This window comes from Rana temporaria, chromosome 10 (assembly GCF_905171775.1).
Source record: "Rana temporaria chromosome 10, aRanTem1.1, whole genome shotgun sequence".
Taxonomy (NCBI): Eukaryota; Metazoa; Chordata; class Amphibia; order Anura; family Ranidae; genus Rana; species Rana temporaria.
This window is the reverse complement of record NC_053498.1, coordinates 100947632-100973878: the sequence shown is the minus strand read 5'-3', so window position 1 is coordinate 100973878 and position 26247 is coordinate 100947632. Positions and strand designations below refer to the sequence as shown.

Sequence of the window (26247 nt, the reverse complement as noted above, 5' to 3'; positions counted from 1 at the left end):
ATCTGTCTGCTCATCCCCTGCTGAGCTGAGCAGAGCTCCCGGGTGTCAGGTCTCAGCTTATGCAAAGTGGACATAGACACGGCCGCTCTACTCCATGGGCAGTCGGATGGAAATGGACCAGCAGTCCTTTGACATTCAACTGCCCTCTGTTTTGACAGGGGACACAAGTCTGTTTACATCCGACTGCCCATAGAGGAGAATGGAGTGTCTGATTGGGTCCGCCTGAAAAATGGACATACGCACCCGATCTGACAGCCTGTGTAAAAGGGGCCTAACCGTGATGGAGAATGATCAACCTCAAGCTTGGAGTCAACTGTAGAGATCTTCCAGCATGCTGGAAAATCTCAGCACTAGACAAATAGCGTTTGTTTCGTATATGGATGCCATTTATTATATAACAGTGATGACATGAAACCTTCAGAGCAGTGACAGGCCTCATTCACACTCGCGTGCTTATATGCCAAAGAGAAAATATTAATCCTAGAGGTCTCAGGGAGAAAGGGAGAACACTGATTGTAGTGATATTGAGAGACACGTTTATATGCATTTATAGAACATTTCTAAGCCCATATAAATGCATGTTTTTTTTTTATTGTAAAATTTACACTGTGTGCTTAGATACATTTAGGTCCATTTAGTTTAGTTGCATTAAAAAAAAAAAAAAATCTGTGCATCCAGGGGAAAATTAGATACTCTTAACGCATGTAAATACATACAGTGCCTTGGAAAAGTATTCCTACCCCTTGAAATGTTCCACATTTTGTCATGTTACAACCAGAAATGTAAATAATTTTTTGGGGGATGTTATGTGTCAATACTTTGTAGAACCGCCTTTCACTGCAATTACAGCTGCAAGTCTTTTTGGGGATCTCTACCAGCTTTGCACATCTAGAGAGTGACATTTTTGCCAATACTTTTTTGCAAAATAGCTCAAGCTCAGTCGGATTGGATGGAGAGCGTCTGTGAACAGCAATTTTCAAGTCTTGCCACAGATTCTCAACTGGATTTAGGTCTGGACTTTGACTGGGCCATTCTAACACATGATTATGCTCTGATCGAAGCCATTGCATTGTAGCTCTGGCTGTATGTTTAGGGTCGTTGTCCTGCTGGAAGGTGAACCTCTTCCCCCGGTCTCAAGACTTTTGCAGACTCTAAAAGGTTTTCTTCTACGATTGCCCTGTATTTGGCTAGATCCATCTTCCCATCAACTCTGACCAGCTGCCCTGCCCCTGCTAAAGAAAAGCATCCCCACAACAAGATGTTGCCACCACCATGTTTCACAGTGGGGATGGTTTTGTTCAGGGTGATGTGCAGCGTTAGTTTTCCGCCACATATAGCGTTTAGTTTTTTGGGCTATAAAGTTCAATTTTGGTCTCAGCTGACCAGAGCACCCTTTTCTTCCACATGTTTGCTGTGTCCCCCATATGGCTTCTCCCAAACTGCAAATGGGGCTTCTTATGGCTTTCTTTCAACAATGGCTTTCTTCTGGTCACTCTTCTAGAAAGGTCAGATTTGTGGAGTGCACAACCAATAGTTGTCCTGTGGACAGATTCTCCCACCTGAGCTGTGGATCTCTGCAGCTCCTCCAGAGTTACCATGGGCTTTTGGCTGCTTCTCTGATGAATGCTCTCCTTGCTCGGCCTGTCGGTTTAGGTGGACGGCCATGTCTTTGTAGGTTTGCAGTTGTGCCATACTATTTCCATTTTTGGATGATGGATTGAACAGTGCTCCGTTAGATGCTCAGAGCTTGGAATATTTGTTTATATCCTAACCCTGCTTTAAACTTCTCCACAGCTTTATCCCTGACCTGTCAGGTGTTCATTGGCCTTCATGATGCTGTTTGTTCTCTAAGGTTCTCTAACAAACCTCTAAGGGCCTCACAGAACAGCTGTATTTATACTGAGATTAAATTACACACAGATGGATTAGGTGACTTCTGAAGGCAATTGGTTTCACTAGACTTTAGTTGGGGTATCGGAGTAAAGAGGGCTGAATACAAATGCACACCACACTTTTCTGATATTTATTTGTAAAAAAAAATGAAAACCATTTATAATTTTCCTTCCACTTCACAATTATGTGCCACTTTGTGTTGGTCTATTACATAAAATCCCAATAAAATACATTTAAGTTTTTGGTTGTAACCTGACAAAACGTGAAAAATTTGGAGAATGTCAAGGGGTATGAATACAAATAAATAAAACAAATGCAGGAGCCCTGTGTGAATGAGTTAATGTGCTTTACTATTTACCAACCTGCATCATGCATCAACTGTAAAGCTGAACTCCAGGATAAGCGGCTGTTGAATCATGTGTGTTCTCATTTGAACCTTGGTGTACTGTATGCATTTCTCAGACCCGTGCAGTAATCCAGTGTGGAACTTTGTATCTGTATCGGAGCTTCCTGTAATAAGGACCAGTCATTGCTGCTCTCTCTCCTTGTGCTGGGTGACTGGTCTTGTCTCCGCCCTCTCCTGTAGTTTTCTGCAGCCCGCCTTTAGTGGGTGGAGCTACTGTGCTTCTCCCACAGTCCTGCTCTTTGCACAGGCTATGTACAGCACAGTGATGATATCACCACTACTTTTACAAGGAAATGTCTGGGTTTGCAAATGCATATGGTGCACACAGTGGATTGATATCCTTTGTGGCAATTAAGCATAATATTTTACATTTTTTGCACCTTGAGCTCAGCTTAGAAAGGATTCATCTGGTCTACCTATGAACGGTGGATTGCAGTTGGTTGATGTGGGTAACTACATATGACTGCTGTGTGTTTTTCTATATAGACCACTGTGATAATTCCATAAACCTGCATGATTGCAAGCATTTTTTTTTTTTTTTGCTATGGTCACCCTGAAAAGTCTACCAACCAAGACTGGAAGAAATGGTCAAAATTATGGAGACTTAAGCTCCAGCCTTAAATATGATCTAAACCCACTCTCATCCTACTGCCATAGTGCTGATCTTTAAGGATATAGATGCCTCCTGCATGTATCCTTACCTGTCAAATGTTTCCCCTCTGTCTGTTATAAGAACTGAAAAACAGATTCTGTGGGTGGGTCTGTTGTCTGGAGCTCTGTGGGTGGAGTCGTGATGTCAGTAGACTCCGCGCCCTCCTCTACACTCCCCTTGTCAACATGCATTTTTTCCTGTGTATTCCTTACACTAAATTCTGCTATGATCACTAATATCCAGTCAAAATCCAGAAAAGTAACCACATGACTTCAGAAAAGGAGTGGGGGTGGGAATTAAAAATGAATGCCTGTCTCCAGGCTAGTGCATGAGAGATGTAAATAACCTGTCACTCACAGCAAGGGGGTGGAACGGACTAAGATTTTTCTCTGTAAGTCTGTTTTATTTCACTGAACAATAAGAGGATTGCTCAGAGCTGGATTAACTGTGTGGCAAGACTGGGCACAGATGATAGGAAATCTTATACTCTAAATTGTGACATAAAAAAACCCAAAAAAACGCTTGGTTGGGCTTTGTTTTTAGCGCTCCCCAATCTCCCCCCTTAAGGCCGGGTTCACATATGTGTGGCCGCGGTTCCCAACACAGGGTGCGGTGCGTTCATGTTCACTCACCTGAACTTGACCCAAACACGCACAGGACCCTTTGGAATGCGGACCACCACCACCAAAAATATTTGTGAGAGCCGGTTCCACATCTCGGGCTAGATTCGGAAAGATGAGCGCATCTTTCTTCCGGCGTAACGTATCTCTGATACGTTACGCCGCTGTAACTTTCGGCCCAAGTTCTGTATTCAGAAAGAACTTGCACCCTTCGTTACGGTGGCGTAACGTATGTGTTGCGGCGTAAGCCTGCCTAATTCAAATTGGATTGTTGGGGGCGTGTTTTATTTAAATTTGACTTGACCCCGCATATTTGAAGTTTTTTCTGAACGGCGCATGCGCCGTTCGTGAAAAAATCCCAGTGCGCATGCTCAAAATTACGCCGCAAAGCCTCATTGGTATCGACGTGAAAGTAACTTACGCAAATCCCTATTCGCGAACGACTTGCGCAAACGAAGTAACATTTTCAAAACTCGGCGCGGGAACGACGGCCATACTTAACATTAGCTACGCCTCATATAGCAGGGGTAACTATTCCCCCCGAAAAAAGCCTAACGTAAACGACGTAAAAAAATGCGCGGGCGGGACGTACGTTTCTGAATCGGCGTAAATACCTAATTTGCATAATCCTTGCGTAACTATACGGAAGCGCCACCTAGCGGCCAGTGTGATAATGCAGCCTAAGATACGACGATGTAAGACACTTACACCTGTCGGATCTTAGGGATATCTATGCGTAACTGATTCTCTGAATCAGGCGCATAGATACGACGGCCCGCACTCAGAGGTATCTTGTTTCTGAATCCGGGCCCTCATTGTAGATATGTGAACCCAGCCTAAAGAATAAGTTCACATTTCCATAAAAATATATAAATGCACATTTTGTTGCAGATAAAAAAATTTATTATATTTTGATGCACAAATGAAAAATGACTTTTGGCATTTTTTCCCTGGTAAAAAATAAGTAAAAAAGCTGTGTATATTCCTTATATGTAGGTATGTGAAATTTTGACGCGATTAAATTTCTATTGGCTTGCTATTTTTACAATATACACAACAAGGCTTTTGGCTTTGAATTGATCAAAGGCTTATGTAGAATATAATCTTCTATTATATTAGAGTATCCCAAATCAAATTGCGACCTACAGTAAATGGGACAGTTTCATGTATGAAAGCCCAGGTAGTGTCTAGGTGTCATTGATAGTCTCTAAACCCTGCCTTAGTTGGGGTATATTTTACTTTTATCTTTATACTTCTTCCAAAAAATCATAAACCGAGATTGGTATTCATAATCCTGTATGGGAAATCGCCATTTTACAGTATATCTCTCGCCTGATTTGATCGCTTGTTTCGGGGTAGCCGCTGTGCATCAGAATACATTAACCTACATCAGGGTACAGTTAAATTTTTTTTCTTGTGTCCTGTCGGATTGCATAAATTAGCACATTTCCCACGAGGGCACTCAGAAGGAAACTCACACCGCATTGTGCGGCCTCTTTGGCATTGGATTTTGTTGCCACGGAAACCATTGTGATGTCACGGATGGAAGACGGCGCATATTGCTGAAAGTGAAGGAATGATGAGTTAACCCCCTAAGCAGCAGACCATGAGCTTAACTCTTTCAGTAGTCTTACATTGATGTATATCTTCCTTGGTGTGGTGAAGATTTTAGAAAATAAATCTAAAGGGGTTATTTACTGAAACTCCACGGGACAACATCTGGTGCAGCTCTGCATAGAAACCATCATCTTCCAGGTTTTATTTTCAAACCCCATGCACACTGAAGCTGATAAAAGCTATAAAAAAACGCCAGTAGCTTTGCAGGGAGCCTTTCAACGTTTTTTAGCGTTTTTGCAATAGCTTTAATCAGCGTTTTTCAGTGTAGCTTTTTTTTTTTTTTTTTTTTTTCAAAGGATTAAAAAACGCATAAAAAAAACGTTGGCACCTGCGTTATGCGTTTTTCAGCGTTTTTCCCGCCAAAAAACGGCACTTTGAACGCAAATTTCGGGCGTTCAGAAAAAAGCCAATAAACTCCAAAGCTCATTAACACTAAAAACGCCCAGGTGTGCATGGGCACATAGGCTAACATAGAGTTCAATTTATGGGCTTTTAAAAAAAAAAAGCCAAAACGCCAATAAACTGCAGTTTATCAGCTTCAGTGTGCATGGAGCGTAAGGCTGAGCATACACTATACAATTTTATTGTTCAACTTTCCTTTAGATTAAACAAAAACAAATAATATGAGGTCAAATCTAAACTCTTTCTTTCTTGTGAAAAAAAAAATCTTAACCCTTTCAATTTGTATGCAGTCAGGCAGGCCCTTGCACTACATAGTTGAAGGTAAATCTAAAGGAAATTGAATAAGACAATGGTATGGTGTATGGCCAGCCTAATGCCGCGTACACACGATCATTTTTCAGGTTGTAAAACACAAAGGGCCAAATCCTCAAAGATCCTGCCTAACTTATCTTTTCCCATTTAAGTTACACTGCCTTAAAATTTCTACCTAAGTGCCTGATCCACAAAGCACTTACCTAGAAATTTCAGGCCGTGTAACTTAAATTCTCCCGGCGCAAGGCGGTCCTCTTCTCCAGGGGGCGATTACAATTTAAATGAGGCGCGCTCCCGCGCCGGACGTACTGCGCATGCCCATGACGTCATTTTTCCCGACGTGCATCGCGTGTTTTTACGATACGCCGAGTTTTGAGGATCGCGCCGGGTTAAAAAATTGCGACGGGTTAAAAAAAAAATCAAATTTAAAAAAAAATCGCGCCGATCGAAAAAAAGGTCTGTTTTTACAAGGTGTAAACAGTTTACACCTTGTAAAAGCAGCCCTAATTTTAAGTATGCAAACGTAAACTTACGCAGAAAAAACAAAGCTGAAAAGCTTTGTGGATCTCCGTAAGTCCTCATTTGCATACGCAAAGCGGCATTTCAACGCGAATTGCCCCCAGCGGCGGATGCGGTACTGCATCCTAAGATCTGACAGTGTAAGTGTCTTACAGATGTCAGATCTTCTGCCTATCTTTGGAAAACTGCTTCTGAGGATCAGTTCCAAAGATAGGCACAGGGATACGCAGGCTGAACAGCAGTTCCGCCTGCGTATCCCTTTTGAGGATTTGGCCCAAAGTCTCTAGAAAATACAACGTTTTTTTTCAACTTCATCATTAAAATGGCTTTGCCTACACACGATCGTTATAAAAAAAAAGGTGCTCTAGCAAAGCGCAGTGACGTACAACACGTACGACGGCACTATAAAGGGGAAGTTCCATTCAGATGGCGCATTCCTTGGGGCTGCTTTTAGCTGATTTTGTGTTAGTAAAAGACGATTTGCGCTTTTCTGTCTGTTACAGCGTGATGAATGTGCTTACTCCATTACGAACTGTAGTTTTACCAGAACGAGCGCTCCCGTCTCATAACTTACTTCTGAGCATGCGCAGATTTTTTACATCATTAAAGCCCACACGATCATTTTTAACAAACCAAAAAATGGCAACGTTTAAAACAACGTGAAAAAATAGAGCATGTTAAAAAAAAATGTGCCTGTTTTTCAGAACCCGAAAAATGCTCTGAAGCCCACACACGATTGTTTTAAATTACATTTTTAAAAAACTTCATTTTTTACAACGTGTGTACGCGGCATAAGTCTCGGTTCACACTGGGGCGGAATTTCCGACAACAAAAATTTGAGAGCTGGTTCTCAAATTTTTCGATAACAAAATCCGTAAATTCCGATTGTGAGTGGACAATTCCAACGCACAAAATTCCATGCATGCTCTGAATCACGTACGAGACGGAAGCGCTCGGTCTGGTAAAACTAGCGTTCTTAATGGAGATGAAAAGCATGAGACTGAAAGCGCGAATTGTCTCTCACCAAACGTCTACTAACACGACTGGTATTGAACTTCCCTTTTCTAGTGCCGCTGTACGTCACCGCGTTATCGACCTTTAGAATTTCCGACAACATTTGTAGGACCATGTGTATGCAAGACAAGTTTGAGCCAAAATCTGTTGGAAAAAACATCCACGGTTTTGTTGTCGGAATGTCCGATTGTCTGTACGTGGCATAAGAGTTCTGTACAGGGCCATTTTTCATATTGATTGGACCCTGGGAAAACACTTTCTTGGGTGCTCCTGAATTCACTTATGAACTATTTGCATGCAGTGTAGGCTCAGGGGGAAGCTGCGTTGGGCCGCACAACAATGACTGGGCCCGGGGCAGCTGCCCCCTTTTCTCCGTGTTAAAGACAGCCCTGGTTCTGTATTGAAGTTGTGGGAGTCATGCTTGTAACTGTCAGCCTTGCAATGCCTTGTGGGACAACAGCAGGGGGGCCACCAGTTTAAGACCCCTGCACTAGAGGGCTTTGATTCAAAGTAAGTTTCTCATAATGTGCTAGTATGCTGCTTACTAGAACATTATGATATACAGACTTTACTACCACTTTAAATAATGCATTACAATTTAACTAAACCCATTTGATCTTGGTCGATTAAAATATGACTTAAAGTAAAATGCCATTTTAGTTAAATGACTATGACCAAAACTAAATCAAAATTTGACGTAAAAAATAACTTTATCGCTGTTCATATGACCACAGCACAGTCCAGAGGATTTCCTGTGCTATCATGCACCCGTGTACAGAGTCTGAGTGATGTGGTGGATAGTATGAAGGCTGATGCTATGCATACATGTAGCTAGACGTTTAATGGATTGTGAGTATTCTGCAGGAGTGTGCATTGAAGGGTGACAATGGTGACGATCCCAACAGTGCAAGCAAAAGCAGCGTTGTCACCCTTTTAGTGTAAATTCAGGGGAGATTTTTGAACCTCGCAGAGCTATATGCAGTCCAAAGCTAAAAATACATCTTTGACTTTAGATGCTGCTCTATCTTAATATCTCTTTTTCTGAAAAGTGGAATTGTGTTTTTAATGGCCAATACATGCTCAGGTTTTTATTCGTTTTATAAATAATACAAGGATTTTATAGTTGTGTATAATCGAAGTCTATTCCATCCAATACCTTTTTATAGTTTGGCATTTTCTACCCTTCAGATATTGCCCTTTCCACCAGACAGAAAGGTCACCTTCTAAAGAACTGAAAAGCCTGAGCTGAATGTTAAGCGTCTTCAATAAAGATGGCTTCCGCAACGCAAAATGCCATATTCAGTAATTTTATCAATGGCGCCTATTCACTGCCAAAAGGCTTCAGCAGATACTCTGTGAAAGTGTTGGGAGGAAATTGAATGCTGGGCAAAAACATATTCGGCTTCTTAATTACCGCGGAGAGCCAGAATGAATGAAATCTTAATTTGCTGCTGTCCCAGATACCCGGAACCCCCATGACAGGAAAACGAGACATTTTATCCCTTTACAGGCTAAGCTTTGGTTTAGGTCCAACACACAGATTACTCGTAACACAGAATCTCATGTATTATGCAGTTAGAACATTTTTATCTTAATATTATTAATGTGAGTAATATTCCCAGGAAAAACTCAGAAGATATATTATGCCGATGGTTCCCGCTAAGGTGTATATTTATAAAGCAATGACTGTGACTCGCGCCAAAGATTCACTGGTGGTGAATCAATCGCTGCCATTTAAAATGTATGCACCTGGAAGATTTGCTTACAGTGAATATTTGGTGATTGTCAGAGTCACGGCTTTGTAAATATACAGCTGAGCGACCGTTGTAATGCCTCCCTTACTGCATGCCCAAATGCTAACATTACTGCCTGACTGGGCTGTACACATGCTGCTTCGCAGCTACAGCATTTTTACCTTGGGCTGTAGCGTTTGACACCACCTATCAAACTTGCCTATTGAGTTCAATGGGAGTGCACCACAGCTGCAAGCTAAACACTTTGGGGCAGATTCACGTACCACGGCGCATATCTCCGCCGGGCGCACATACACTACGCCGCCGTAACTTTTTTTTTTCGAATCCTCAAAGAATTTGCACCGTAAGTTACGGCGGCATAGTGTATCTTTGGCGACGTAAGGGCGCGGAATTCAAATGGATGTGATGGGGGTGTGTTTTATGTAAATACGTTGTGACCCGACGTAAACAACGTTTTTTTTGAACGGCGCATGCGCCGTCCGTGGGGGTATCCCAGTGCGCATGCTCGAAATTAAACCGGAACAAGCCTATGCTTACGACGGTGACGTCATTCTACGCAAATCCCTATTCGCGAACGACTTAAAAAATTCAAAAGGCGACGCGGGAATGACGGCCATACTTAACATTGAGTACGCCTCATAATAGCAGGGGTAACTATACGCCAGAAAAAGCCGAACGCAAACGACGTAAAAAAATGCGCCGGCCGGACGTACGTTCATGGATCGCCGTAACAAGCTAATTTGCATACTCAACGCGGAATTCGACGGAAACGCCACCTAGCGGCCGCCGAAAAAATGCACCTAAGATCCAACGGCGTACTAAGACGTACGCTTGTCGAATCGATCCGAGATGCAGTCGTATCTTGTTTTGTAGATACAAAACAAAGATTTGACGCGCAAAATTTGAAATTACGCTGCGTATCAAGACATACGCCGGCGTAATTCTTTTGTGGATCTGCCCCACTGACTCACGGTTGCAGGGATTGAATATAAAAAAATAAAAAAACACATTCAGGAGGTGGCATGATCCCCTACCAACTGCTGCTATGCCACCCTCTGAAAAAAGATCCAGGTCACTTTTCAGGGGGCAGTAAGCACGGCCGCCAGTGTGAAACAAACTTGTTACATTTTTGTTAACACTTGTTGTAATCTATTGCAGTTTACAAGTCCTTATTTGTGGTGGCTGCATTAGATTTCTTCTTTTAGGCCAAGTACATTTTCTGCAAGTGCACAAACATACCTGTTCAACCTGCCATAAATCCAGTGTGCTGGTAAGTTTCTGTGTACCGACCTGAAATCTCAAACTGTTACCAGTTTTTCATGCTTCTTCTGTGAACTAAACAACCCCCCCCCCCCCACACACACACACCTTCCTATATTGTAGATGAGGAGAGGAGGAGATATGTGTAGTCCAAATAAGGAGAGCAGCCTAGGGTGATGACCTTGCTCTCCATGGATACAATATGGTGATTTGTTTTTATGGTGTTTTCGCCCTAATGCCGTGTATACGCGATCGGACATTCCGACAACAAAACCGTGGATTATTTTTTCCGACGGATGTTGGCTCAAACTTGTGTTGCATACACACGGTCGCACAAATGTTGTCGCAAATTCCCATCACCAAGAACGTGGTGACGTACAACACATACGACGGCACTATTAAAGGGAAGTTCAGTACCAGTTATGTTAGTAGAAGTTTGGTGAGAGACGATTCACGCTTTTCAGCCTCATGCTTTTCAGTCCGTTACAGCGTGACAAATGTGCTATCTCCATTACGAACGCTACTTTTACCAGACCGAGCGCTTCCATCTTGTACTTGATTCAGAGCATGCGTGGAATTTTGTGCGTCGGAATTGTCCACACATGATTGGAATTTACGGATTTTATTGTCCAAAAATGTGAGAACCAGATCACAAATTTTTGTTGTTGGAAATTCCAACAAAACATGTCCGATGGAGCCTACACACGGTCGGAATTTTTGACAACAAGCTCCCATCGAACATTTGTTGTCATAAATTCCGAGCGTGTGTACGCAGCATAACTATGTTACTGGCAGGATTATACCTTCTGCATTAATGTTTCTTACCTGCCTGTCCGCACTGTACAATGAGTTGCGCATTCACAGCTCGGTGTACAACTTTGACGGTGCCAAGATGAATGAACACTTGCGCATGCATGGGAGTGATGTTATCTTGGCCCGGCTAATGAAAATTAGCGGAGATCAGTACCTGGAAGCCAACAGGCTGAAGATTTTGGTAAGGAGCTCTGGGACACCACTGCGCTAGAGTTCTGCTTTAAACAGTAAGATCATCTTTCCATAATTCCTGGCTCTGTTACCATCTACTTGGAAATTCTGGGTGTTCCGGGTCACCTTTGTGTGTTCATGCTCTTCCTTTTTCATTATCCAAAATATAAAATAAAATAAAGAAATTAGCACAGAGAATGGGAGCCCCTCACCTTGACCATAGCAGGTGTCTAGACCCTGGAACTCAAGAGCAAAGATCTCACCAATTGAGCCCCTGAGAGATATGAGACATTGTTTAACTTTCTAGTAGCTACTAAACACTGAAATATTACTTTGGGTGGACTGACCCTAGAGTATATCAATAAGAAATAGTAGTAAACTGATATTTGTATTTTACAGGATTTCTCCTATGATGACTCCAAGGCAGAATTTAATGTTGATGCCCCAAATGGGGTGGTGATGGAAGGTTACCTGTTCAAGAGGGCGAGCAATGCATTCAAAACGTGGAACCGGTGAGTACAGTGTTTGCCCAAACGCCTCCATTATCCAGCACTTTGCTTCTCTGTGTGAGTTGTCTTTTGAGTAGTGACAGAATTAGATCTAAGGAATCATTTTGCTTTTGCTGATCTCCTAAAATGCTAGTGGTCTGGCTTTTTCCCCATCCAGTGACTTTTATTTGTATCCTTGTGCCACGCAAAGGATGCACATGAGGAATTCAGACTGCTCTGACTTTTTACCTTCTGTTTGTTCTGCCTCAGGTGTTTGAAGGATTTAGACTTCAAACCCCCCTTTTCTCAATTTTCTCAAATAGCGGTGGCTCCTCCCTGCTTCTAATTTTGAGGCAGCAGCACCCCACCCCCTCCCGGTTCTCTGCTCCACAGCTTACACAGCTTCTATGCCTGAAGCTGTGTAAGGGGCCCCATAATTCCTGATGGCGGCTCTGGCAGTGGCATCTACATGTGTATACTGTCATTAAAAACGAGTCACAGGGGGCTTTGTCCCAAGGCCCCCACAGATAAGGGAGACACTAAGGCCCCGTACACACGGTCGGACAAAACCGATGAGAATGGATCGAGGTTCAGTTTCATCGGTCCAAACCGACCGTGTGTATAGCCCATCGGTCTGTTTTCCTTCGGTCCAAAATTTTAAAACATGCTTCAAAACCGTACCGATGGACCGCTGCCCGATCTTTCCAAACCGATGTCTAGTACAGAAAAGCATTGGTTCAAAACCCGCGCATGCTCAGAATCAAGTCGACGCATGCTTGGAAGCATTGAACTTCGTTTTATTCAGCACGTCGTGTGTTTGACGTCACCGTGTTCTGACCCGATCGGTTTTTGGAACGATGGTGTGTACGCACATCAGGCCGTCAGGCCACTTCAGCGGTGAACCGATGAAAACGGTCCGTCGGACCATTCTCATCGGTTTGGAACGACCGTGTGTACGGAGCCTAAGAGAAACATGAGCAATGGATGTTACATTTTGATGTCAATGCCTTCACAATAAATATTCATTCTTCATAAATCTGGTGAAGGTCACATGAATAAGACCTCTCATGGTGAAATCTCTAAGCATGTGGGTTTGAGCAGGGATATTGCTCTTTTTAGTTGGATATATTAACTGGCAATAGGCCTGTAATAAGAACTGCCTCTTCTTTTAATAATGCCATTGCAGATTAGAAAATAAAAGGGGAAAATCTGACTGGTTGCCAAGTGCGGCATACAGGTTATATTCCAGATCTTAACCAGGTTAAGTATATCCTTGTTTAAAGTACAGGGAGCCCAGAAGCGGCCTTGCAAATCCGCAATTCAGGCTCCTGACCCCCAGGACTTCAGGTAAAGGTAAAGCAGGTTGAAGATTTGGCTTGGGATAATGGGAATTACTCATTCAATTTTTATTTTTAATTAACTGAACAAAAAATTAAATTTAAGCAAATTGGTCTTGGGACTCAGATCACATAACGTAAAGTGGTTGTAAACCTCAGACATTATATTTGAACAAAGCATATTCATCTATAGCGTGTACTTTCCTTTCTCCAAAGTGTAATTTCTCTCTACTAGTTCTCCCGTTATCAGCTTGAGTCACTTCTGACAAGTTTTCCTGACGAAAAAGAGAAAAAAGGTGACAGAGGAGGGACCCCCAGCTGATTGACAGCCTCAGTAATATTCCTGTGTGCTGTGTGAAAGGGGGTGTGTCTCTTCCCTCCAATTAGCTGTCAGAGTATTTGTACAGTGTGTAACTGCAGCTCCCCACCCCCTGCTTTGTGAGTCTGTGAAAAACCCTTTTTATCTCTGAGTTTTACAAGGCTGTACAGGACAAATGTGTGTTACCTGAGGCTAGGGACAAGGGGTGGGCAGGAGGGTTAATTGCCCTGGGCGCAGTGAAGCAAAGGTACAAAAAAATTGACGCAAGGTGCTATTCTGTGGCATGTATTATTAGTGGGGGAGAGGGGGTGCAATTTTGAATTTTTTGCCCTGGGCGCTGGATAACTCTACCTGAGGCTAATCACTTCACTAGTTATAGCTAAGGCTTTACAACCACTTTAAAGTAGATCTAATCTCAGTCACTAAAATCTTGTACCAGTTTTAGCTTTATAAAGTTGTTTTCAATATTTTAAAATCTGCAGCTTTCATTAAAACAATACCTGGTGGCCTGTCATGCAGCTCCTTTGTTCAAGCCCCTTCCGTTATAGGAGAACAATTGTCTCCAAATTTTGTTGTTGCGTTGTCCTAGAACAAGAAACTCCAGATTTAAATTTTCTGCATGCTTGTTCTGAATCCATGCTTCAGAGATATATTAAAGTCAGGCATCGACAGACAACCACCATTTTTAGAAGATCAGCATTGGTAGTCTACATATTTATTTTACCACAGGTGCAATTTAACTACATTGGGGCAGATCCACAAAGAAAGTACGCCGGCGTATCTATTGATATGCCGGCGTAATTTCAAAAATTCCTGCGTCGTATCTTTGTTTTGAATTCTCAAAACAAGATACGACGGCATCTGGGTTAGATCCGACAGGCGTACGCCTTCGGATCTTAGATGCAATTTTTCGGCGTCCGCTAGGTGGCGTTCCCGTCGTAATCCGCATCGAGTATGCAAATTAGCTTTTTCCGACGATCCACAAACGTACGAGCGGCCGTCGCATTTTTTTACATTGTTTCCGTTCGGCTTATTCCGCCGTATAGTTAAAGCTGCTATCTGGTGGCGTACTCAATGTTAAGTATGGCCGTCATTCCCGCGTATAATTTTGAAAATTTTACGTCGTTTGCATAAGTCGTCCGTGAATGGGGCTGGACGCCATTTACGTTCACGTCGAAAACAATGACGTCCTTGTGACGTCATTTGGAGCAATGCACCCTGGGAGTTTTGACGGACGGGGCATGCGCAGTTCGTTCGGCGCGGGGACGCGCTTCATTTAAATGAAACACGCCCCCTACTCGCCGCATTTGAATTCCGCTCCCTTACGTCGCGAGAGATATACTACGCCACCGTAACTTACGGCGCAAATTCTTTCAGGATTCAAAGAATAGCAAAGTAAGTTACAGCGGCGTAGCTTATCTCGCATACGCTGCGCCCACGCAGATGTATGTGGATCTGCCCCACAGTGTCTATCAGGTGGGTCTATTATATAGAACAGTCAAATGGTAAAGTCCATTACAAAGCCCTTGGGGAGGACACACAAAGCCTGCTCATAATGAAGATTGGTCACATTGGGTTACCATTCATTGGCTTTTACACTGCACTCATGTCTTGACTTTTGGTCATCACTGACGCTCTTTATTATTCACAGGAGGTGGTTTTCTATTCAAAACAGTCAACTTGTTTACCAGAAGAAACTGAAGGTATGTAAAATCTTATTATGAATATTTTATATCCTATATACTGCATATTCAAATCTGATCGTGCAGGGCTTTTTTGATTTGGAACACAAAGAGATTCTCCTTGTGGTTTCTTTTTTTCTTCCACTTCCTGGAGGGCTCAACTGTCAGTTTAAACACGATATCATTAATAAATGTAATAAAAAATATCCTGTGTATATGCAGGGAATAAAGAAGATCTACGATACAGTAGATGTACAGTAATGTCAATACTCTAGAGCAGGAGCCAAGGTCTAGACATGGGATGAGTACTCAATGGCAGGGCAGTCTTCTACACCTGAAAGTGTGTCTGTAAGTCCATTAGACTCTTACAGAGAGCAGAGCTTGTGCAGCTATGGCCGGTGGTGTTAGTAGTAAAGGGGCAACCCTAGCTAGTATGCATTACAATGCAATGTTTTCAACCCTGAAAAGCTTCTCCCTACCTACTTTCCTGGCAGGATGTCCTGACGGTGGTGGTGGAGGACCTTAGACTGTGTACGGTGAAGCCCTGTGAAGATATAGAAAGGAGGTTTTGCTTTGAAGTCGTCTCACCCACAAAGTAAGTCTGATGCAGTAATGCTTTCTGAAAGCTCAAGCTATATGGCAGATTAAATATCACCCTCTGTAACTTAAAGAATAACACTAAAGGCAACTTTCCTATATGAGAAACACATAGGCTGCCATTGCCACATTCTACATTCTTGGCTGCCCTTCCAAATCTCTGGCAGTACTTTGGATCACTAACCCAGTGACTCGGATTTTACTGATCTCAATGCATGTTGCAGGACAGTGGCTCAGAAAGCATTGGAGGTAAAGGGTCAGAAAAAAGGCCAAGCAACCAGTTTTTAGAAAGGGATTTGCAGTGGCTAAATGTTAGAAAATACGCTGCGCTGTCTTTTACACAGAAACCAAAAAGGTATATGCTGACGCATAAAGTGTTATAGTGAATATATCAAAAAAATTCATACAAAACCTTCATAAATGGATAAAGTGACTATAGTGCAATGAAATACTAATCATTTACCATAATAATCATAAATCAAATTAAATACTGTAACATATGTATAACAAAAGTGACTATAGTGCAATAAAGTGCTAATAATGTGATATAATAATCATATAACCATAAATATACAACGCTGCAATCAAGTGTAATAAAGTGCTACTGTGCATGTGTGTGATGCCTGAATTATATCATATCAACCAGTGCAACAACTTTTTTAAAGTCTATAAATCAATAAATGCTTAATTCAGTGATCCAAACATGCTTCACACTGGTGCTCCCCCCTAGTTATTAAACGCTCACCTCAGAGCCTGTGACCTCTCAATTAAGTTTGGTCAAATCACGCTTGTGACCTCTGGGCTCTGCAGCAATAGTGGAATCCTGGGCTCCTGCAACTCGATTGATGTTTCCCTCTTGCTAATCTCCCTTACTAGTAAGAGCCCCTCCAGTGATGCTTAGGGGCCTCTATTCACCAAAATTGCATTCCTTCTGTACTTTTGTTATGAACATCCCTAAAATGTATCGAAAGAAAATGCTTGTCAAAACCCTTGCGTATATTTCTAACGTGTTCTCCCATATGATCCTTTAATACTCTTATGGTTCTGCCCACATAGATAAAATTACATGGGCATTTGACTGCGTAGACCACTCTAATCGTATCGGACTTTTTTAATATTAGGAACCCTCACACAGCTGTAACATCGTCCACAGCCATGGAAGACCTTGATGTCCCGAAATCTTTGGCTTAAGTGGGGGCGGTTCTACAACATTATGTACCAATCTATCCCTCTAATTGGGGGCTCTTTTATTTACTATTTACAAACTCCCCTTAAGGTAGGGGTCTCCAAACTTTCTGAGCCAGGTTACTATCCTTCAGGCTTTAGGGGGACCAGACAGTGGCCACCGGGACTAAAAAATGCCCCAGCATTAGGGCACCATCATTGGTTTCAATGGAGGAATAGTGCCCCATTGATGGTGTCAGTTGAAGGAATGAATATAGGTGTGTAAGCGACTCCACCTCCTCACATTCCAGTACGAGTAATGGTGCCCCATCACTGGTGTCAGTTGGTGGAATAGTGCCCCAAGGGCCAGATAAAGGCAAGCTAAGGGCCACATCTGGCCCCCGAGCCACAGTTTAGAGACCACTGCCTTAAGGTGTACATCTTGCTTGAGGACATTCAAATATTTATTAATAATCTTCTCCACATCCTTATTTTGTACATTAAAATGTAAAGTTTTTGATCTGCAATGGCTGCCCTCTTCCAGGAATGGTTTCCTTCATTAAAAGTATGTTTAGATACAATATGAAGAGAGTGTGGTGAGAGGGAACACTAGCTATAGCTTAAGCAATCTTAGCAAGTCAGTTTATCTATTATGGGTATTTATATAGCACTAACAATGTACACAGCACTTTTACATACTGTACATTCATATTAGATTACATCTAATGGTCCATTTCAACCTGTGTTATTTAGACCAAATACAAAACTTCAAAAACTGCTACTTTGTAACACAAGTTGTTAAATGAAGCAGAAAGGGGATGGAAAAAGAATTACACACCAGGGATCCATATGTAATGGGGGCAGGTCTTGGTGACAATTTCCCACAATACCCTGAATAGAGGGGACAGGTCTTAGGGGAAATCTCCCACACTACCCTGATAAGGGAACAGGTCTTGGGGCAAATGTCCCATACTGCCCTGAGGGTGAGAGAACAGCTCTTAGGGGAAATCTCACACATTGCCCTGTGCCTGTGGTGAGGGAACAGGTCTTAGGGGTAATCTCCCATACTGCCCTGAGGTAAGGGAATGGGTCTTGGGGGAAATCTTTCATACTGCCCTGAGGTGCGGGAACAGTTTTTTGGGAAATCTCACATATTGCCCTGAGGTGAGGGAACAGGTCTTGGGGGAAATCTCCCATACTGCCCTGAGGGTGAGAGAACAGCTCTTAGGGGAAAGCTCACACATTGCCCTGAGCCTGTAGTGAGGGAACAAGTCTTGGGGGTAATCTCCCATACTGCCCTGAGGTAAGGGAATGGGTCTTGAGGGAAATCTCCCAAAATACCCTGAGGTGAGGGAACGGGTCTTGGGGGAAATCTTTCATACTGCCCTGAGGTGCGGGAATAGCTTTTGGGGGAAATCTCACATATTGCCCTGAGGTGAGGGAACAGGTCTTAGGGGAAATCTCACATATTGCCCTGAAGTGAGGGAACAGGTCTTAGGGGAAATATCACATATTGCCCTGAGGTGAGGAAACGGTCTTAGGGGGAAATATCCCATACTGCCCTGAGGTGAGGGAACAGGTCTTAGGGGGAAATCTCACATATTGCCCTGAGGTGAGGGAACAGGTCCTAGAGGAAATCTCACATATTGCCCTAAGGTGAGGGAACAGGTCTTAACAAAAATCTACCACACTACCCTGAAATGAGGGGACAGATTTTAGCAGCAATCTGAACATTAATTACCCTATAGCATTTGAACTATGTCTGTTGAACAGGAAGTATTGGTAGGGGGCTGCAGATAGCTGGCAAGGCCCCAAACTTTTTCTAAGCTGGTTCAGCCACCTGGCTTGTTAGAAGTCACCCAGAAAAATTAAAGATAGTAAATGGCCAGGTTGGGTGTATGTTCTCTGTTTGGAGGCACCTTGAACTTGCAGCATCAATTGATGCAACCCTGCTGGGTTTATCTGCATCATTACTGGGCTGTCCCTGCTGCACCACAAGGTGATGTGTACTCTGATCATTAGTGGTAGGACACAGCATTGCTAGAACACTGCAGGCATTCACAGAAGCACTGGAATTGCTGATTTACACCAGGTCATGAACCCCAAACCTCTATGATTCACCCTATAAATCCCTTGTCTGGGCTCCTGCTCGCATATGTTATTTATAGAACCCACTGACTTCTGTGCACATTCAAATATCAATAGCGAATATGTCTGGGTGCATCTGCCTCACATTCTCCAGCTCCTGAACCTTTACAGCTTAATTGCCTTTTGGCCTTTCAGAAATGCATTAAAACCATCTGGAGGGAGCTGACTGCTAAGGCCTGATTGAATTAAAGTCCAGCTCATCCAGTGCTCTTTCTTCATAGTTCCATTTGTCCGTCTGTATAACGTGCGTTCTGTAGCACCACCAGTAATGGCAGCTGCGTATTTTCACAATGTTAATAAAACTATTATGTTATTTAATATAGATTTGCACGTGAATTCATATGATCATTTTAAATCAAAATGTAAAGACTAAAAGGAAAAAAGGGCAAAACAAAAATATTCTTCCAGTCGTTCCTCACTGCTTGTTTTACCCAATGTGCTGCTTTAAAGTGACACTAAACTCTGTTTAAAAGCCATTACTTTTATATTTTCAGTTTTGGATGGAGTCAGGAAGACTTAATAACCCTTTTCAGTTTTAATTGCCATCTATCTTCTCTCTGATGAAATTTACGCTCCCTATGTGTCCTAGTAACCTTTTTTTACCTGGACTAAGGGTAGAAACACTATGCTGTGTTGCAGTAATGTTGCTTTGGCACATTGTCGTACTAAAATGGTACCCCTACCCGCCATGTTAATGTGGAACAGGAATGGTCTGGAAGTCTTTTGATTTGGGACAAATGTTGGGGTGATGTCTATCTGATGGGACACAAATAAAATAAAAAATATTTGGCTTTGCATGTACTTTTATGTAAGATTGCACTTTCATTTAATCACAAAGTACTGATTGATAAGCAAGTGTTTTTAATGTTGATGTGCTGCTCTCTACAGGAGTTGCATGCTTCAGGCTGATTCCGAGAAGCTCAGACAGGCCTGGATCCAAGCAGTACAGGCTAGTATCGCCTCAGCCTACCGGGAAACGCCAGATAACTACTACATAGAGGTGAGGAAACTGAATGTAACTGAAGGGTACACCCAAAAATGTCATTACATAGAAGGGCTATCCCAACATTTGACCCCAGAATACGATAGGCTTGTTGATGCAGGTGTTGTTCGATAAAATATGGGCTGGCTTGAGGACATCAGTTCTGATTTATTTTTTTCATTGCTATGTGTTGCAACATGGAGACAAGGGCAGAGATGCAATCATTATGGGCTGCACAGAGAAGGGTTTTTACCTTTTATGCAGAGAATCCTTTATAACTATAGAATCACTTTAATATATTTGTTTAAGACAATCACATGAATTGGCTACATATTACAATCCATGATGGAACTTCGTATTCAATACACATCATTGACAACTTCCAGTGTTCATATGTTGTCAAGACATTTTGCACTTCCTCGGTACAAATTTACCAGATCATATCCCTAGTCTACTGTATAAATATGATTTTAGATCTATCACTATCGCCGCCACAATCATAGCCAGGGTGAAATGCGAGTCCCTCTCAATGAGGTTATAAATAGAACCCTATTTTCTCACAGACTTCCGAAAATGTGCATGAGCAGCGTGCCCGTATGACTGGTTTGGCCCAAATATAGGAGCAACCAAATTATCAAATTATTTAATAAAGCCAGATTGGTCATCTTAGCTTTTAGTTCGGTACATGCTCTGTTACATCAGGAACTTTTATAAATGCATTTATTTTTTACCTCTTTTTTTCTTTCTATATAGAGGCTTGACAGGACGGCATCCCCATCCACAAGCAGCATTGACTCTGCCAGTGACTTACGGGAACGCAGCATTAAGGGGGAAAGCATACTTCAGCGGGTGCAGAGTATCGCTGGAAATTACCAGTGCTGTGACTGTGGCCAGACAGATCCCCGGTGGGCCAGTATCAATTTGGGCATAACACTTTGCATTGAGTGCTCAGGAATACACAGGTACATCAGTAAATAATGTTTGAGAGAGAATAGTAATAACATTGAATGGGTTTTCAAAAAGTAATGGAACTTCCCCCATCTGACTAGGATTCATTTGTTCAAAGTCTCACTTCCCCCTTGTAAGGATCCTAATTCTACTATTTTTAAAGCAAACCTGTGCTTTGCCCACATGGTGGCAGGAAGAATCCTCAGTCTTGCTTAAACACTGAGTTAAGTGCAGAGAGGGAATAAAAGTATGGCTATTCTACTCAGGGTCAACTAAGTTTTAGAAGAAGAGCCTTTCCTAAACCTCTTCCTCCACTTAAAGAAATCACTAAAGCAACCCGGTGATGGAAGAGGCATATTCACACATCCTAAAGTCAGCAGTATGTGCTGAAGATGACTGCATGTGGGTTTGTCTTCACATTAAACAATTCTGACTTTATATTTAGAAAATTATGGTTAATTAAAATTAATATTTTGCATTTAGTGACCTAAAATTCCATTTAAAGAGTTACTTTACAAAAATCTGATATTTCCGTATTTGGTAGATGCTGGAGAGGTAAACCACCTGACAGTTTCTCATGTGGGTCTGCTCATTGCTGTGCCCTCAATAAGGTGTATTACTCTCCTTGTTGGATCATTTGTTGGCTTTTTGTTACTGAGAATGAAAGCGTAAGTGATTGGGACATACAAAAGGGAAAAAAGACACCCAAAACTCACGTGGATCGGAACAGAGTTGGGAATTATGATAGGGAGATTTTGCTGTTGGATGTTGACGTATCCAAGACATTTAACCACTTAAGATTCACTTACAAAAGAGCTATACGAATATTTAGTCTTGGAAACATTTTGGAAATGTAGAATTTGTTTAAGCATAGAATGCTGTGGAATGTTGTGCAAAGGTTCATTGACTATACCTTTGTTGGAGTGCAGTTGGATTTCACTGGCATATATAACTTTCGTATTGTAGGAGTCTTGGTGTGCATTGTTCTAAAGTACGCTCGCTCACGTTGGATTCTTGGGAACCAGAGTTATTAAAGGTGAGTGAAGTACATTTTTATACCAATAGTGAGTTGACATCAGTACACAAAATACAAATTGTCATATATGTATTGCGCTGCCAAATAGTAATATAAACAAAATTATAACAAATTATTCATTAGCATGCATACATATAAATGAGACAGCCCCGAATAAATAGATAAAACCTACAGTTCATGGAAAGTCCAACCACATAAAGCTCTTTAAATAAATGTAAAGTCCACAAATATATAAAGGAATAATCCAGCCAAATAAAGTGCAAAAGAACCACTTTTTATGTATAAAAAGTGCTGTGGAATAAACCACCTAGGTGTTCTAGTGCAAATACAATCTTCACCACTGTGCACACCACCAATAAGGGCATTAAAGCCGCTTACCAAATGTTTGGACCTCTGATTATAAGAGGTCTAATAGCATTTTAGGGAAAAATCCCACAATGAATGAGGGCAACCTCATTCGGTCACACAATCAGCCAACGTGGTTAAAGGGTGGATGTGTGGAAAACGAGCCTCCACGAGACCTATTACTACTTGCTGCTTCAGCTGACATCCCAACTTGGGTCTTCAGCATGCAAGAGTAAGGGAAACGCTCATGGTGCAGTATTAAAAACAAGTTTATCAAAAAAAATCTACTCGCATGAGAAAAAAGTACATCTGCATATTTCATAGACCGCATTCAACACCCCTGTGGGCATGATGATGTCACAGCTGTAACTCCCCCCTACGTGTTTCATCCCAACGGATGTCGTCCTGGGGCATAAACTGTAGGTTTTAGCTATTTATTCATTTACTATTCATTATTCATGTTTTGGGACTCATTTATATGTATACATGCTAATGAGTTCTATTTGAATTTGTTTATATATATCACTATTTGGTAGCGCAAAACACATTTATTTGCTTTGTTTCACTTTTTATATCTGGTGTGTGGATATAGTGAGTGCTGCTGTCAGTACTCTGATGTTTTTGGCTTGGCATTTGTAACAATAGACACTTTAGCTCAAGAATTACATTTTTTTTAAATATTTTTTATAAATTGCCATATTTGCTTCTCTCCCTGACTTTTCCTTAGCTGATGTGTGAACTGGGAAACGGCATCATAAACCAGATCTATGAGGCGAAATGTGAACAACTAGGTCTGAAAAAACCAACTGCTGGATGTTCTCGGTAGGTATTATAAATATTTATTTAAAAAATTTCTTCAGTGGCCAGAAAAACAGAAACTCTGCAGCAGAAGTGGACTAACCTTTGTATTTAGATAGTAGAGCTAACTAAATAGAGAACTGCAACAAACACTCCATTTTATAGTTGCCATGCATATGGACAGAATACCAAGAATAGATTTAAAGCTTCACTCGAGACAATTTTTTTTTTATTTTGGATAACGTGAGGAAAAGTTAACATTTCTTTTAGGATTTTTTTTCCATCTTTGACCCCATTGGGGAGATTTTCCTTCACTTCTTGTCCATGTGATTCCCATATAGGAAAAGAGAGCAATCAAAGAACAGGAAGGCACAGACTACAACAAATACATTCTCTGTCTTTTTATTGGATACATTTTCTATAACCTGTCCTGACAGGAAGCAAGGGAAATCTCTGTAGGGACATAAACGGCAATAGAAAACATTGGGGTTGACTTACTAAAATGTTTATCTTCAGCTTGTTCAAAGACCCCCTCACGCTGACCTAACACAAATACACACGGTCTCACTGGACTGTGCTTTTTTCTGTGGGGCCATATATTTGCGTATTTTCATTTGTGCTGGGAGAGTCCTGCAGGGGCCCAGATCGGGACCCGGAACTCCCGATTCCAGGTCACCTGATTGCTGTCATAGCCTCTGATTGGCTATCACAGCGATCAGTCACTGTGAACAGGGCTGTGGAGTCGGAGTCGAGGAGTCGGAGTCGGGGGAAATTTTGGGTACCTGGAGTCGGAGTCGGCAAACAATGCACCGACTCCGACTCCGACTAAATTTAGGTTGGAATTAAAAAAAAAAAAAAGCAAGTTTAAATGTCCCAATTAACAAAAAGTTATAATTAATGACTTCTCTACTGTAAGAATAAAGACCAATGCATGCAGTGCCTCACGTAACCGCAAAACGAACACGTTAAGTGACCGTGAAGAAGCATGCTTTTCATGTGCTTCACTATATGGCACGCAACGCACAATTAGGAGCTGCAATACTTATACTTTCCATAGTGTTGTGTTCTGCTTTTACAGGGAACGCATGTTAGAGAACCAGTAAGTGTCCAAATAAAAAAATTCCAACAGGAGTTTTATAAAGCACTAAAAGAAGTTGAAAAGTATGATCGCTCATCAAAACTTACTGATGAAGAAGCCATCCTTGTTTATCCAGAGATCGTTAGTGATGTGGCCAGAATAGTTACTGCAACGCCACCCACCCAAGTCAGTGTCGAAAGATTATTTTCAGCCCTAAAAATAATAAAGTCTGACTTAAGAGCCTCTATGAAAGAGGATCTGGCAGAGGCAATTCTCTTCCTTAGAACTCTACATTGAATTGATTTGCATTTGCTAAGCCTAGAACTACATTTCAAGATTAATATAAACCATTTCTAGGTTTTACAGATTTTGTTTTTGGTTCATTATAGATAAGCTTTGTTTTTGTTCTAAAACAACCAAATAATGTGGTTTGTATTTTTGAACTGGTAAAGATCCTGTTCCTGATGTTTATGCCTGCTGCTACTATCCAGCCACTTGATTGTTTTCATTGTGTTTGTCTTTTGCTTAAACTGTGCAATACAGTAGACTGATGGCTTCCCAGCCAGTAGTCCTGTGGTAGGTTGCGTTTCTTTCCCTCAAGGAATGTATAAAATACATTCGCATATTAATACAGAGGAGTCGGAGTCGGGGAGTCGGAGTCGGAAGTACATAAAACTGAGGAGTCGGAGTCGGAACATTTATCTACCGACTCCACAGCCCTGACTGTGAAGCACGCCCGCGTGTTTTTTATCTGTGAATGGAGATGCATCATATCTCTCTCTGTCCTTGCGGAGTTAAAAAAAACTAAAACAAATTATAATAATAAAAAAATTCCTAGATTAAGGTTTGATCTTGGCCAGTGCCAGAGGTCGTGTTTGGGTCAAGGTCAGGGTCAGTATTTTTTGGACAGGGTTTCTTTCTTTTTTAAATTAGTATGAGTGACCGTGTCAGTGTGTTTGGGATACAAAAACAGCCAAATGCGCACTATTGTTTCTGGGCTGTACTAGGGGTATAAACAACAACTAACATACACATATGTGGTATCACTGCGATCATCAGGAGCAGGAGAATTTAATTTGGGTTGTTCTTTGATGGAAGGTTATGGTAGTTGCAAGAAATATACAGCTAATTTAATAAAAATACATTTTAATTTTTTTACTTGTTTGGGCCACTTTCCTTTGATAATACAAAAAAATACACAAAGTAGTTATGTACAGTTTTGCCAACACATGTCAAAGTTGCGCTTAGACATTAAGATTTATGTTACCCTTAGGCACGAAGGGGTTAAGCGCTGACAAAAAAAAAAAAAACCTGGAAGCTGATTGGTTTCTATGCAGCGCTGCATCAGATTTTGAACCCTCCAGTTTTAGTAAATCAACCCTCTATCCCTCTCTATCCATTCTCAACTCTATAAAAATAAAGCATTCTGGCTGGAGTTAAAAAAAAATGATTGTTTGTGCCAAAACAGTGGGCTTGAGCATTGCAACATTTTTTATTGATGGGCAGTTCCAAGTGGGCAGTCTGGAAGGTGTACAATGAGTGGATCAAAATACAAGACTCTGGGCTCAGTTCACAAAGCTAACCCACCAGATTAAGGATACTTTTTTTAACAAAAAGAGGGTCACATAATTTCAGATCAGTCACGTGGATAAAAAAAAAAGTGCCTTATGCCCCGTACACACAATCGGATTTTCCACCGGATTGTGTGTGAAACCCCCTGCTGTCAGGTCCATACAATGTATGGGCCTGGCAGTGAAAGGGTTCACACAACATTTCCTTGTGGGGCACTGGCCGGATAAATCAACTGGGATAACCAGTGCACTGGTGTTTAGTGGCACAATGCCCTCTCTGCTGACTTGGACTGCTGTTCTCAGCAAGTCTCTTTTCACTGG

At 41.8% G+C, this 26247-nt stretch overlaps 1 protein-coding gene across 7 annotated transcripts in view; it reads left to right on the top strand.

Moving 5' to 3' along the window:
* ACAP3 (ArfGAP with coiled-coil, ankyrin repeat and PH domains 3) overlaps positions 1 to 26247 on the top strand; it is a 271725-nt gene that overhangs the window by 199371 nt on the left and 46107 nt on the right. For all 7 annotated transcript variants that reach the window (XM_040325845.1, XM_040325849.1, XM_040325847.1 and 4 more), the window contains 7 exons: positions 11833 to 11945; positions 15229 to 15280; positions 15754 to 15854; positions 20057 to 20168; positions 20904 to 21112; positions 22065 to 22134; positions 23207 to 23301. In XM_040325845.1, coding sequence (XP_040181779.1) covers positions 11833 to 11945; positions 15229 to 15280; positions 15754 to 15854; positions 20057 to 20168; positions 20904 to 21112; positions 22065 to 22134; positions 23207 to 23301 — 752 coding nt within the window. The remainder of the gene's footprint in view (positions 1 to 11832; positions 11946 to 15228; positions 15281 to 15753; positions 15855 to 20056; positions 20169 to 20903; positions 21113 to 22064; positions 22135 to 23206; positions 23302 to 26247) is intronic.